Source organism: Ranitomeya imitator, chromosome 4 (genome assembly GCF_032444005.1).
Source record: "Ranitomeya imitator isolate aRanImi1 chromosome 4, aRanImi1.pri, whole genome shotgun sequence".
Taxonomy (NCBI): domain Eukaryota; kingdom Metazoa; phylum Chordata; class Amphibia; order Anura; family Dendrobatidae; genus Ranitomeya; species Ranitomeya imitator.
In genome coordinates this window covers 353,977,856-353,991,138 of record NC_091285.1, presented here as the reverse complement: position 1 = coordinate 353,991,138, position 13,283 = coordinate 353,977,856, and the positions used below count along the sequence as shown (strand labels likewise).

General features: G+C 42.5%; 1 protein-coding gene across 22 annotated transcripts in view; it reads right to left on the bottom strand.

Moving 5' to 3' along the window:
* Positions 1–13,283, bottom strand: part of LOC138676110 (mucin-19) — a 769,116-nt gene that overhangs the window by 112,918 nt on the left and 642,915 nt on the right. For all 22 annotated transcript variants that reach the window (XM_069765013.1, XM_069765031.1, XM_069765021.1 and 19 more), the window contains one exon: positions 7,830–7,943. In XM_069765013.1, the coding sequence (XP_069621114.1) occupies positions 7,830–7,943 (114 nt within the window). The remainder of the gene's footprint in view (positions 1–7,829; positions 7,944–13,283) is intronic.

Sequence of the window (13,283 nt, the reverse complement as noted above, 5' to 3'; positions counted from 1 at the left end):
CGCTAGCATTCTGTTAGGGCTAGCGGAACGCACAGTGTAAATAGAGATGTTTATTGATATTGGTGCGTTCGCAGCCCGGGGTCCACCGTGCAGGAGTACCTGCTGCTAGCAAACGGCGGAGCTATATGGCGGTATAGACTAACTCAGTTAATTCACTGAGTAGCCGTGAAAGGAAGGAAAATGTGCCCTGTTAGACTCCACACTGTGACCACACTGGCGCAAAGCACATGACATAAGACAATACTAGTGCATGGCCGTGCGGTCATGCGCAGTTTATATAGTTGCAGCACAGGAAGCTGCTACTGAAGTTTTTGCCCTTTCAGGACCTTCCAGAAGGACCAATGGAAAGTGCTGCAGTACCTGAGCATGTTTTGCCCTTTCAGGACCTTCCAGAAGGACCAATGGAATGTACTGCAGCACCTGAGCATGTGACTGAACATGTGGCCCTCGACCTCCAATGGGAGACCCTGCCCTGGGCATGCTCAGTGTGAGTAAACAAGGACTTAGTCCCAGAGAGGCTCACTCGCCGCAGATCAGTGCAGGGTACCATAGGAAAGCCAGAAAAGGCAGTAGTGACTCTATGCACCGAATCAGCCCCAGCGAGACGCTGGGAGCGACGTCTCCGCTGAGCAGAGCCCACTGCGGCTGATACCAAATGGGAGACCGCAGCAGACACGGATCGAGATTCCCCCTGTGCAGCAGAGGAAACTCAACTCCTAACAGATATGACAGACGTATTTAAAATTCTTCTTCCAAATTACAGGTGATCAATCTTTCCGAGATTCAACTTACTTTACCCCAATTAGAGGTATTAAGTTTAGGCCTGTCTTTTTCACCTACATTCCCCTTTGATACTTTTTTAGCCATCAAAGACCTCCAGCTATTTGCCCATAAACTAGTTCTAAAAAATCTACACTAGAGATGTCATGTTGGAGAAGAGTGGACGGAATGAGAATTGCAGGTCATTTCTATCTTGGAAGAATTAAGGGACAAATCCAAGGTAGATAAATTCATACCACCTGTCCCAAAAAAATTTCCCCCCATGAATTTGTACCCCAATATCGAGATGTTCATAAAATGAGTCACTAAAGAATTCAAACAAATTACATCTAAGAGAACTGGGGATAATCTTACATCTGCCCAAAGAACATCATTAAGAGAATTTAAAAACTTGAAGGAAATTATAATAAAACCTGCAGACAAAGGGGGAAACGTGGTGATCTGGCCCGTTAACCCCTTTCTGACATGGGACGTACTATCCCGTCGAGGTGGGGTGGGCCCCTATGACCATGGACGGGATAGTACGTCCAGCGCGATCGGCGGCGCTCACGGGGGGAGCGCCGCCGATCGCGGCCGGGTGTCAGCTGCCTATCGCAGCTGACATCCGGCACTATGTGCCAGGAGCGGTCACGGACCGCCCCCGGCACATTAACCCGTGGCACACCGCGATCAAAGATGCAGGGAAGCATCGCGCAGGGAGGGGGCTCCCTGCGGTCTTACCTCCCTCCCTGCTTGTTCCAGACCCAGATCCAAGATGGCCGCGGATCCGGGTCCTGCAGGGAGGGAGGTGGCTTCACAGAGCCTGCTCAGAGCAGGCACTGTGAAGCAGCCTGCACTGCTATCAGATCGGTGATCTGACAGAGTGCTGTGCACACTGTCAGATCACCGATCTGTGATGTCCCCCCCTGGGACAAAGTAAAAAAGTAAAAAAAATTTTTTTTCAAATGTGTAAAAAAAAATATAAAAAAATATTCCAAAATAATGAAAAATAAATTAATATTATTCCCATAAATACATTTCTTTATCTAAATAAAAAAAAACAATAAAATTACATATATTTAGTATCGCCGCATCCGTAATGGCCCGACCTATAAAACTGGCCCACTAGTTAACCCCTTCAGTAAACAACATAAGAAAAAAAAAAAAAAGAGGCAAAAAACAACGCTTTATTATCATACCGCCGAACAAAAAGTGGAATAACACGCGATCAAAAAGACAGATATAAATAACCATTGTACCGCTGAAAACGTCATCTTGTCCCGCAAAAAACGAGCTGCCATACAGCATCATCAGCAAAAAAATAAAAAAGTTATAGTCCTGAGAATAAAGCAATGCAAAAATAATTATTTTTTCTATAAAATAGTTTTTATCGTATAAAAGCGCCAAAACATAAAAAAATGATATAAATGAGGTGTTGCTGTAATCGTACTGACCCCAAGAATAAAACTGCTTTATCAATTTTACCAAACGCAGAACGGTATAAATGCCTCCCCCAAAAGAAATTCATGAATAGCTGGTCTTTGGTCATTCTGCCTCACAAAAATCGGAATAAAAAGCGATCAAAAAATGTCACGTGCCCGAAAATGTTACCAATAAAAACATCAACTCGTCCCGCAAAAAACAAGACCTCACATGACTCTGTGGACCAAAATATGGAAAAATTACAGCTCTCAAAATGTGGTAACGCAAAAAATATTTTTTGCAATAAAAAGCGTCTTTCAGTGTGTGATGGCTGCCAATCATAATAATCCGCTAAAAAACCCGCTATAAAAGTAAATCAATCCCCCCTTCATCACCCCCTTAGTTAGGGAAAAATTTAAAAAATGTATTTATTTCCATTTTCCCATTAGGGCTAGGGTTAGGGTTAGGGTTAGGGCTAGGGTTAGGGCTAGGGTTAGGGCTAGGGTTAGGGCTAGGGTTAGGGCTAGGGCTAGGGTTAGGGCTGGGGTTAGGGTTAGGGCTAGGGTTAGGGCTAGGGCTAGGGTTAGGGTTAGGGCTAGGGTTAGGGCTAGGGTTAGGGCTAGGGTTAGGGCTACAGTTTGGGTTGGGGCTAAAGTTAGGGTTCGGGTTGGGGCTAAAGTTACAGTTAGGATTTAGATTACATTTACAGTTGGGAATAGGGTTGGGATTAGGGATAGGGGTGTGTCAGGGTTAGAGGTGTGGTTATGGTTACTGTTGGGATTAAGGTTAGGGGTGTGTTTGGATTAGGGTTTCAGTTATAATTGTGGGGTTTCCACTGTTTAGGCACATCAGGGGCTCTCCAAAGGCGACATGGCGTCCGATCTCAATTCCAGCCAATTCTGCGTTGAAAAAGTAAAACAGTGCTTCTTCCCTTCCGAGCTCTCCCGTGTGCCCAAACAGGGGTTTACCCCAACATATGGGGTATCAGCGTACTCAGGACAAATAGGACAACAACTTTTGGGGTCCAATTTCTCCTGTTACCCTTGGGAAAATACAAAACTGGGGGCTAAAAAATAATTTTTGTGGGAAAAAAAAGGATTTTTTTATTTTCACGGCTCTGCGTTATAAACTGTAGTGAAACAATTGGGGGTTCAAAGTTCTCACAACACATCTAGATTAGTTCCCTGGGGGGTCTAGTTTCTAATATGGGGTCACTTGTGGGGGGTTTCTACTGTTTAGGTACATTAGGGGTTCTGCAAACGCAATGTGACGCCTGCAGACCATTCCATCTAAGTCTGCATTCCAAATGGCGCTCCTTCCCTTCCGAGCTCTGCCATGCGCTCAAACGGTGGTTCCTCCCAACATACGGGGTATAAGCGTACTCAGGACAAATTGGACAACAACTTTTGTGGTCGAATTTCTCCTCTTACCCTCGGGAAAATACAAAACTGAGGGCTAAAAAATAATTTTGGGGGAAAAGATTTTTTTTTTAATTTTCACGGCTCTGCGTTACAAACTGTAGTGAAACACTTGGGGGTTCAAAGCTATCACAACACATCTAGATGAGTTCCTTAGGGGGTCTAGTTTCCAAAATGGTGTCACTTGTGGGAGGTTTCTACTGTTTAGGTACATTAGGGGCTCTGCAAATGCAATGTGACACCTGCAGACCATTCCATCTAAGTCCTCATTCCAAATGGAGCTCCTTCCCTTCCGAGCCCTCCCATGCGCCCAAACAGTGGTTCCCCCCCACATATGGGGTATCAGCGCACTCAGGACAAATTGGACAACAAATTGTGGGGTCCAATTTCTCCTGTTACCCTCGGGAAAATACAAAACTGGGGGCTAAAAAATAATTTTTGTGGGAAAAAATTTTTGTTTTATTTTTACGGCTCTCCATTATAAACTTCTGTGAAGCCCTTGGTGGGTCAAAGCGCTCAGCACACATCTAGATAAGTTCCTAAGGGGGTCTACTTTTCAAAATGGTCACTTGTGGGGGGCTTCTACTGTTTAGGTACATTAGGGGCTCTGCAAACGCAATGTGACACCTGCAGACCATTCCATCTAAGTCTGCATTCAAATGGCACTCCTTCCCTTTCGAGCCCTCCCATGTGCCCAAACAGTGGTTCCCCCCACATATGGTGTATCATCGCACTCAGGACAAATTGGGCAACAAATTTTGGGGTCCAATTTCTCCTATTACCCTCGGGAAAATACAAAACTTGGGGCTAAAAAAATAATTTTTGTGGGAAAAAAATTGTGTTTTATTTTTAAGGCTCTGAATTATAAACTTCTGTGAAGCACTTGGTGGGTCAAAGTGCTCACCACACCTCTAGATAAGTTCCTTAGGGGGTCTACTTTCCAAAATGGTGTCACTTGTGGGGGGTTTCAATGTTTAGGCACATCAGTGGCTCTTCAAACGCAACATGGCGTCCCATCTCAATTCCTGTCAATTTTGCATTGAAAAGTCAATCGGCGCTCCTTCCCTTCCGAGCTCTCCCATCCGCCCAAACAGTGGTTTACCCCCACATATGGGCTACCAGCGTACTCAGGACAAATTGTACAACAACTTTTGGGGTCCAATTTCTTCTCTTACCCTTGGGAAAATAAAAAAATGGTGGCGAAAAGAACATTTGTGTGAAAAAATATGATTTTTTATTTTTACGGTTCTACATTATAAACTTCTGTGAAGCACTTGGTGGGTCAAAGTGCTCACCACACCTCTAGATAAGTTCCTTAGGGGGTCTACTTTCCAAAATGGTGTCACTTGTGGGGGGTTTCAATGTTTAGGCACATTGGGGGCTCTCCAAACGAAACATGGCGTCCCATCTCAATTCCAGTCAATTTTGCATTGAAAAGTCAAATGGCGCTCCTTCGCTTCTGAGCTCTGCCATGCGCCCAAACAGTGGTTTACCCCCACATGTGGGGTATAGGCGTACTCAGGACAAATTGTACAACAATGTTTGGTGTCCATTTTCTCCTGTTACCCTTGGTAAAATAAAACAAATTGGAGCTGAATTAAATTTTTTGTGAATAAAAGTTAAATGTTCATTTTTATTTAAACATTCAAAAAATTCCTGTGAAGCACCAGAAGGGTTAATAAACTTCTTGAATATGGTTTTGAGCACCTTGAGGGGTGTAGTTTTTAGAATGATGTCACACTTGGGTATTTTCTATCATATAGACCCCTCAAAATGACTTCAAATGAGATGTGGTCCCTAAAAAAAAAATGGTGTTGTAGAAATGAGAAATTGCTGGTCAAATTTTAACCCTTATAACTCCCTAACAAAAAAAAATTTTGGTTCCAAAATTGTGCTGATGTAAAGTAGACATGTGGGAAATGTTACTTATTAAGTATTTTGTGTGACATATCTCTGTGATTTAATTGCATAAAAATTCAAAGTTGGAAAATTGCGAAATTTTCATAATTTTCGCCAAATTTCCGTTTTTTTCACAAATAAACGCAGGTACTATCAAAGAATTTTTACCATTGTCATGAAGTACAATATGTCACGAGAAAACAATGTCAGAATCACTGGGATCCGTTGAAGCGTTCCAGAGTTATAACCTCATAAAGGGACAGTGGTCAGAATTGTAAAAATTGGCCCGGTCATTAACGTGCAAACCACCCTTGGGGGTAAAGGGGTTAAAATATATGAGACGGAGGCTTTCAGGCAATTAAGAGATAAAAATTGTTATAAAAAATATTGACCTTTAACCCCTCTCTAAACTTTTAGGAAGAATTGCAAGGCATTTTGGACAATGCCTTTTATGAAGGCATATCAACTAAGTACTTGAAATAACATCTGATACCACAATATCACAAGATGGTTTGCATCTATTTTATTTCTAAAATACATAAGAATGCCACCATCCCACAGAGACATTCCATTGTTTCAGGTAACGGAAACCTATGCGAGATTGCATACAAATTCCTGGATTTTCATTTGAAACCACTGGTCTATGACATTCCTTCGTATGCAAAGGACACAGGTGATGTCCTGAAAAAAATTGAAGGAATACCCTTAGATGATGATATGTGGCTTGTCACCATGGATGTTGAGTCCTTTTACACATCCATCCAGCATCATCATGGGATTCAAGCAGTTAGAACTTTTTTAACAATCATAGACCACAATCCTGACAAAAGCAAGGTACCGCGATAAAAGCGGCCTTCGCATCATCGTATGCAAATTTATTTTTGGGGATGTGGGAAAAAATTGAGAAGGTCTTGTTGTGGGCCCGTTACAAAGATGACATTTTATTGGTTTGGCAGGGCTCAGAATGAAACCTTCTTGAATTTTTGGAAATTGTGAAAAACAATATCCTAAACATCAAGCTTACATGTAAATACAGTCAGACTACTACTGACTTTTTGGATGGCCTCCTGGAAGCTAATATTTTCCAAAAGGAGACTGCGGTTAACTCTCTTCTTCACGCTAAATCATCACATCTGAGACTTCTCATTAATGGATTATCCACTGGGCAATTCCTTAGAGCTAAGAGGATCTGCTCAAATGAACAATCTTTACTTGAATAGGCAAACCTTGTTCCCAATAGATTTGAGGAACGAGGCTATTCTAGGAGAAGCATAAAAAGAGGTCTGAAAATAGCTAACAGGGCCAAAAGAACTGATCTAGTGCAACCATGCAGAAAATCTGCCGATGAATCTAAGGTAAGATTTATCTCCACATATAGCAGTAAGTGGACTGAAATGAGGAACACTCTAAGTAAATACTGGTCCATACTCAAAATGTACCATGAACACACAAAAGAGCACAATGAGGCCAAAAATACTCTGCTGTAAAAAAAATCACAGTAATAAGCCAGTGCTAGTCAAAAGATGGAAAAAACAGGGTATTTAGTTGATACTTTTTTTTGCAAAATAATGTACACTAAGCTGCTCCACCAATCATCAAGGTATACCCATATAGAGCAGTGTTTCTGGTTCAAAATCTACCATGCCCTATTTAAATACTTATCTGATCAACCATCAATCACCTACAGAAGATCGTCCAATATCTGAGACCAGCTTGTCCACACCTATTATTCTGGACCTGAGTTTGACAAAGCTTTCAGTTCCAAAGGCTTGAAATGGGGATTCTATCCTTGCGACAGTTGTATCACCTGCCCCAACATGTCCGTGACACTACTTTCAAATCAAACGACGGTAAGAAAACCTTCACAATCACCCAACATATTACATGTAATACTGTATAGGTGGTTTACTATGCGGTTTGTTCATGTCCCTAAATATACGTGGGTCTTACATCAAGACCCCTCAAAATTCGAGTAAGGGAGCACTATTGTGATATCCTGAATGCAAGTGATGTAGAAGATATTTCCCTTTTAAAACCCGTGCCAAGACACTAAAATTTTCCACGACTGTCATGCCAAACTTTTGTTGGGTACTGGCATTGACAAGGTGCATATTGACTTGAGAGGGGATAATTGGAGAACGAATCTTGCTCAATTAGATGCCCAATTGATTTCCAAAATCAGATCAGTTCAACCACATGGTCTTAATGAAGTTTTAAGCTTTGCCCCCTTTCTTTAACTTTTCATGTTTTTTATTATTTTTATCGTGTTTTGTAATCATTTTGTTCTCTTCTCTATTTGTAGTACCTTACACTCATGCATGCCATACGTACCGCTCGCTGTTGTGGCTGTAAAGTCACTGCGCCCCTGTTGACGTGATGATGTTTTCTGCACTGCTGGTGTCTCGCCGTCACCTCTGTAACTTGGCACGTCCTCATGTGTTGAAACTGGGATTGGAGGGAAAACCATGATGTGATTACAAGTAAAGCAGTCCTATGAAGACCTTACTGCAATAGCAATGATTTTCTCCTACGGTATGATAATCATATGACCTGTAATATTTTGCTTTGAATATTAATTATCAAATGTATAGTTATAATATTTAAATATCAATTTTTATTATCTTAATATCCACTCTTAGGCTGGTTTCACATTTGCGTTTTTTTGGGTGCGTTTTTGCGGTAAAAAACGCAAAAAAACGCATGGTGAAAAAACGCATGTAAACGCTGCGTTTTTGCATGTGGTGTAAAAAACGCGGCGTTTTACCGTGTTTACATGCGTTTTTTCATGCGTTTGCGTTTTTTAAACGCATGCTGAGAAATGTGTGACAGCTGCCAATCATAAAAAAAAGTAAAAAGCCCACTATAAACAGAAATAGTTAGGGTTAGGGGTAGGGGTAGGGTTAGGGGTAGGGATCATAACCCTAACCCTAAAGGGATCCTAACCCTAACCCTACCCCTAACCCTACCCCTAACCCTAAGGGATCCTAACCCTAACCCTACCCCTAACCCTAACCCTACCCCTAACCCTAAGGGATCCTAACCCTACCCCTAACCCTAACCCTAACCCTACCCCTAACCATGAAGGGGTTAGGGTTAGGGGTAGGGTTAGGGATAGGGTTAGGATCCCTTAGGGTTAGGGTTAGGGGTAGGGTTAGGGGTAGGGTTAGGGGTAGGGGTAGGGTTAGGATCCCTTAGGGTTAGGGTTAGGGGTAGGGTTAGGGGTAGGGTTAGGGGTAGGGTTAGGGTTAGGGTTAGGGGTAGGGTTAGGATCCCTTAGGGTTAGGGGTAGGGTTAGGATCCCTTAGGGTTAGGGGTAGGGTTAGGGGTAGGGTTAGGATCCCTTTATCACCTTTACGTTGGGTGGTGGCATATTAGTGTGTTTTCAGGGTTTTTAATAAAAAAACGCATGCGTTTTTTAACGCAAAAAACGCATGCACCAAAAAACGCATGCATCCCCATTGACTCCAATGCATTTTTTGACCCAAAAAAACCGCATGAAAACGCATGCGTTTTTTTTTGGTCCAAAAAACGCTTCTAAAAATACTACAAGTAGCATTTTAGAAAAAAAACGCATGCAGTAAAAAAACGCATGCGTTGCAAAACGCGACCAAACGCATACACAAAAAAACGCATGCGTTTTCAATGTTACATATAGGGAAAAAAAACGCAGCAGACAAAAACGCAAGTGTGACACCAGCCTTAGACTTAGTGATGAAGTTTATGTATTTATTTATCATGCACATTATTAGTGATGAGTGAGCATACTCGGTAATGCTCGTTACTCACCCAAACATCGCCTTACTCGCGGTACTCGGCGAGCACAGAGCATTTCCGGGTTTGCTCGGCGGGAGCTCAGGTCCCTGCCCTGCATGTTTGGCACTCTTTAGAGAGCCAATCAACATGCAGGGATTGTCTGCCACACACTGTAATGCCGTAGCCATCTTGGTTGTGGCATTACAGTGATTGGCTGGCTGCACAGAGTCATGAAGTTTATAAGAAACCTGGCGCCACCCTGCTCGTCACATTCAGCTCCTGATTCAGACAATGTAGAGAGAGGTGCTGCCAAGATAGGGTCAGATTTGGGGGTTTATCAGTTAGTGCTATACCATCATATTTTACCCATAACCAGCTGAACCAACAGTCTTTCTATAGACGAATTAACAAATATATACATTGCAGTGCAAGGCAGACAGGGGAGTGTATGTGGCTCTATACATATCAGTGCAAGGCATGCAGGCACTATGTGTGGGTATATAGATATCATTGCATACATCAAGAGGTTCCATTCCATTACTTTCTGCTGCTGCCTATTACATATATTGACCATATATACCTAGCCCCAGGTACCAGTGGCTAGGAATAATTTTTGTTGCATCTTAATACTGATTATTTTATTCCAGAACCCCTTTTTTTCCATTTGCTTGTTGACACTGCAGACAGCCAGATTCTTTTCATAATACAGCATGAAAATCCAGCTATTTTAAACGGGTTTGCCCGTCCGAGCCATCACATCTGAGTGACCAGAAAATTATGGAATTTTTAGTGGTACTTTAGTATTTTTTGGAGTGTCTTATACAGCCATTTTGCTGCCAAAAAATATTTAGCTACAGTTCAGATATTTAACACTGTGTTTTGTCCGCCACACAGATCGCATATCATTGCTCTAAAAATTGTACCATTTCAGGCCTCCATAGAATTTTTTTTGTTGTGTCATAGCCTACTTATTGACACAATTTTGGTGGCAAAAAAAAAATACAGACCACATATTGAACATTGTGGTATCTCCGCCAAACGCTTCTTCTATTTGTGGGCTAAAAATTGTGGCATTTGAGGGCTCCATTCAACTGTTTTTGCCGTGTCTTACCCTAATTCTATTCAGTAGAGCTTAGTAGTAGTAAAAAACAAAAATACAGGCCAAATATTGAACAGTGTGGTACCTTTGTCAGACGTCTGATCTATCTGTGGGCTACACATTTGGGCATTTCAGGCCAACATTCACCTGTTTTTGTGGTGTGTTACCCTAGTTCTATACAGTATTCTTCTGTAAGAAAAAACAAAAATACAGGCAACATATTAAACAGTGTGGTATCTCTGTCAGATGCCTGATTCATCTGGGTGGTACAAATTTAGGCATTTCAGGCCTACATTCACCTTTTTTGGCAGTGTGTTACCCTAGTTCTATACCATATTTTTCTGTAAAAAAAAATGCAGGCTACATATTGAACAGTGTGGTATCTCTGTCAAACGCCTCCTCTATCTGTGGGCTATAAATTGTGGCATTTGAGGGCTCCAATGAACTGTTTTTGCAGTGTCTTACCCTAGTTATTGACAACAGTTTGGTAAAAAAAAAAAAGAATTGTTACTTGCAGCCCAGATATTTTAGGCTGTGGTTATTTTTCACACACTGATCACATATAAGTTTGCTCGAAATTCAACCATTTGTAGTGAACCTTGAAAATATTGTAGTCCATTTAAAATGGGCAAGGCGCGTGGCAAGGGACGGGAAAGTGGACGTGATGCTTATGGTGCATGCAGAGGCCGGGGACATGGGCAAGCTGAAATTGGGCCACATCAAACACCCACATCTTCTCGCCTGTCCCAATTACTAGTGGACCAAAGCACACAACTATTGAACTATTGTCAAAAGGTTGTTGGTTGGATAGCGGATAATGCTCCCAGTCACATTGCCACCACCACCACGTCTTCCACGTGGTTAAGTCTGAGTAGCCGTGAGTCTGGACTGCATATTACCCACCTTGATCCTCTATCCTCCCACCATGCCAAGTGCCTGGAGACAACTGATCCCACACTTGGACACTCTGAAGAGGTGTTCACTTTTCCATTGATAGATTCATTACTGTTACTGGGAAGGTTCACGTAACCACGGACACGTGGACAAGGGTTTGTGGGCAGGGATGGCACATCTCACTGACGGCAGACTGGGTTAACATAGTGGAAGCCGGAACCCATAATCACCGACTAAAGCATTACATAAACAAATAATTACAATACACAATAAAACGTACCATTTATTAATCTTACTGATAAAAATGACAACACTCACAACCTAAAAACGTCTACTATTAGGCTGACAAAAAGATACAGGGTGCACTCAGAACCTATTAAATAACCATCTTACCCTACCTTGCCGCGGAGGTTGGCACCCTAAAAGTCCTGCGCAATGGCGCCCCCGCTCACCGAAGACTCGCCCTAACTCACCCTGGAACACCCTCAAGTGAGGAAGATAGACAACCAGCAGACCATACAAACAGACAAACAAACAAAAAATGCAATTGGAGATGCAAAAAACAGTAAGTGCACATATGCTATAAAAGATTAGCACATATCAAGCAGAAAATTGCACTTATCCCCGTACGGCCTATAGCCTTGATATAGGATTAGACTGTACCTAGATACATGCTACCTGCCTGCGGGGGTTGGCACCCTATAATCCTGCGCAAATGGCGCCCCCGCTCTCGTCGTCTGGCCCTGATACGCCCTAATACTGCCAATTGGCAACCAGACCGAAAAAAAATACACAAAAAGCAGTCCGCATGTACAGTCACCAATTAGGTAAACTATACCACCTAACCAAAAAACAAAAAACAAGACATCCCCAATAACACAAACATATAGACAAAACCCAATATATACATCTCAATATACATATCCCAGTATGTTCATCTCGACGCGTTTCCCCGAGGTCGGTTCATCAGGAGACATACTAAAAAGATTACACTTATCTGAGTGACGGGTAGAGGAAAAATCACTCAAGGAGGTGTACGGTAGAGCAGTGGGGAACAGTGTCCATCCCTGACCGTAGGTTACAATCAGCCTTACACACAGCGATTTCGCAGTGCTTTAAATACAATCGCACTCACCCCCTCATGGTGCTAATCAGCGCTTCCTGACCGACGCTGAATCAATCACTTCCGGGTCTTATTTCTTAAAGGGTAACTCATTTATGCGCAAATGCATGGCGCCCTACGTCAGCGCTTCAGCCGAAACGCAAATGCGTCTCAGCTCGCGCATGCCCCGTTAGTCTTCCAGGGTCAACATAAAAAGAGCGATATGCGTTCCACATCACGCATGCACCCCAGCGCAACACCGCAGGGCGCCTAAATATGATTTATTACACACTTAGATTATACTAAGAAAGCGCCAGCGTTAGAAAGAAGAAAGGCATGCGCCACTAATAATACCAAATGAAAATATTTTGACCCTTACCCTCACTCCCAGATCTTGAAGGGTAACTCATTACTGCGCAAATGTATGACGCCCTATGTCAGCTCTTAAACTGAAACGCAAATGCATCTCAGCTCGCGCATGCCCCGTTGGGTGTCCTAAATGAGGCCTTTAAAAACTCTAGTACTAAGGAGAGAGCCCCTTTGCTTGTTAAAAAAGCGAAGGAGGAGGGGGGTAATGATCTGAGAATCATAGGTACATATGATAATCAATCCTATAAGGTAAGGGAAGTAATTCAGAAACACTGGGGGATTCTGAGAATGGACCCAGTTTTGAGGGATATTATCCCTGATGTTCCATCTATTACATATAGGAGAGGGAGATCAATTCGTGATCAATTGGTCCATAGTGCCTTTTTCCCCCAAAAGAAGTCTCCCACTTGGTTGGAAAAGAGACAGAATGGTACCTTTAAATGTGGAAAATGCAAATTTTGTAAATATGTCTCGAGGAGTAGCACCTTTGTGAGCTCTTGTACGGGAAGGGCTTATGATATGAGGCACTTCGCTAATTGTAAAACTGAAGGTGTAGTCTATCTTTTCC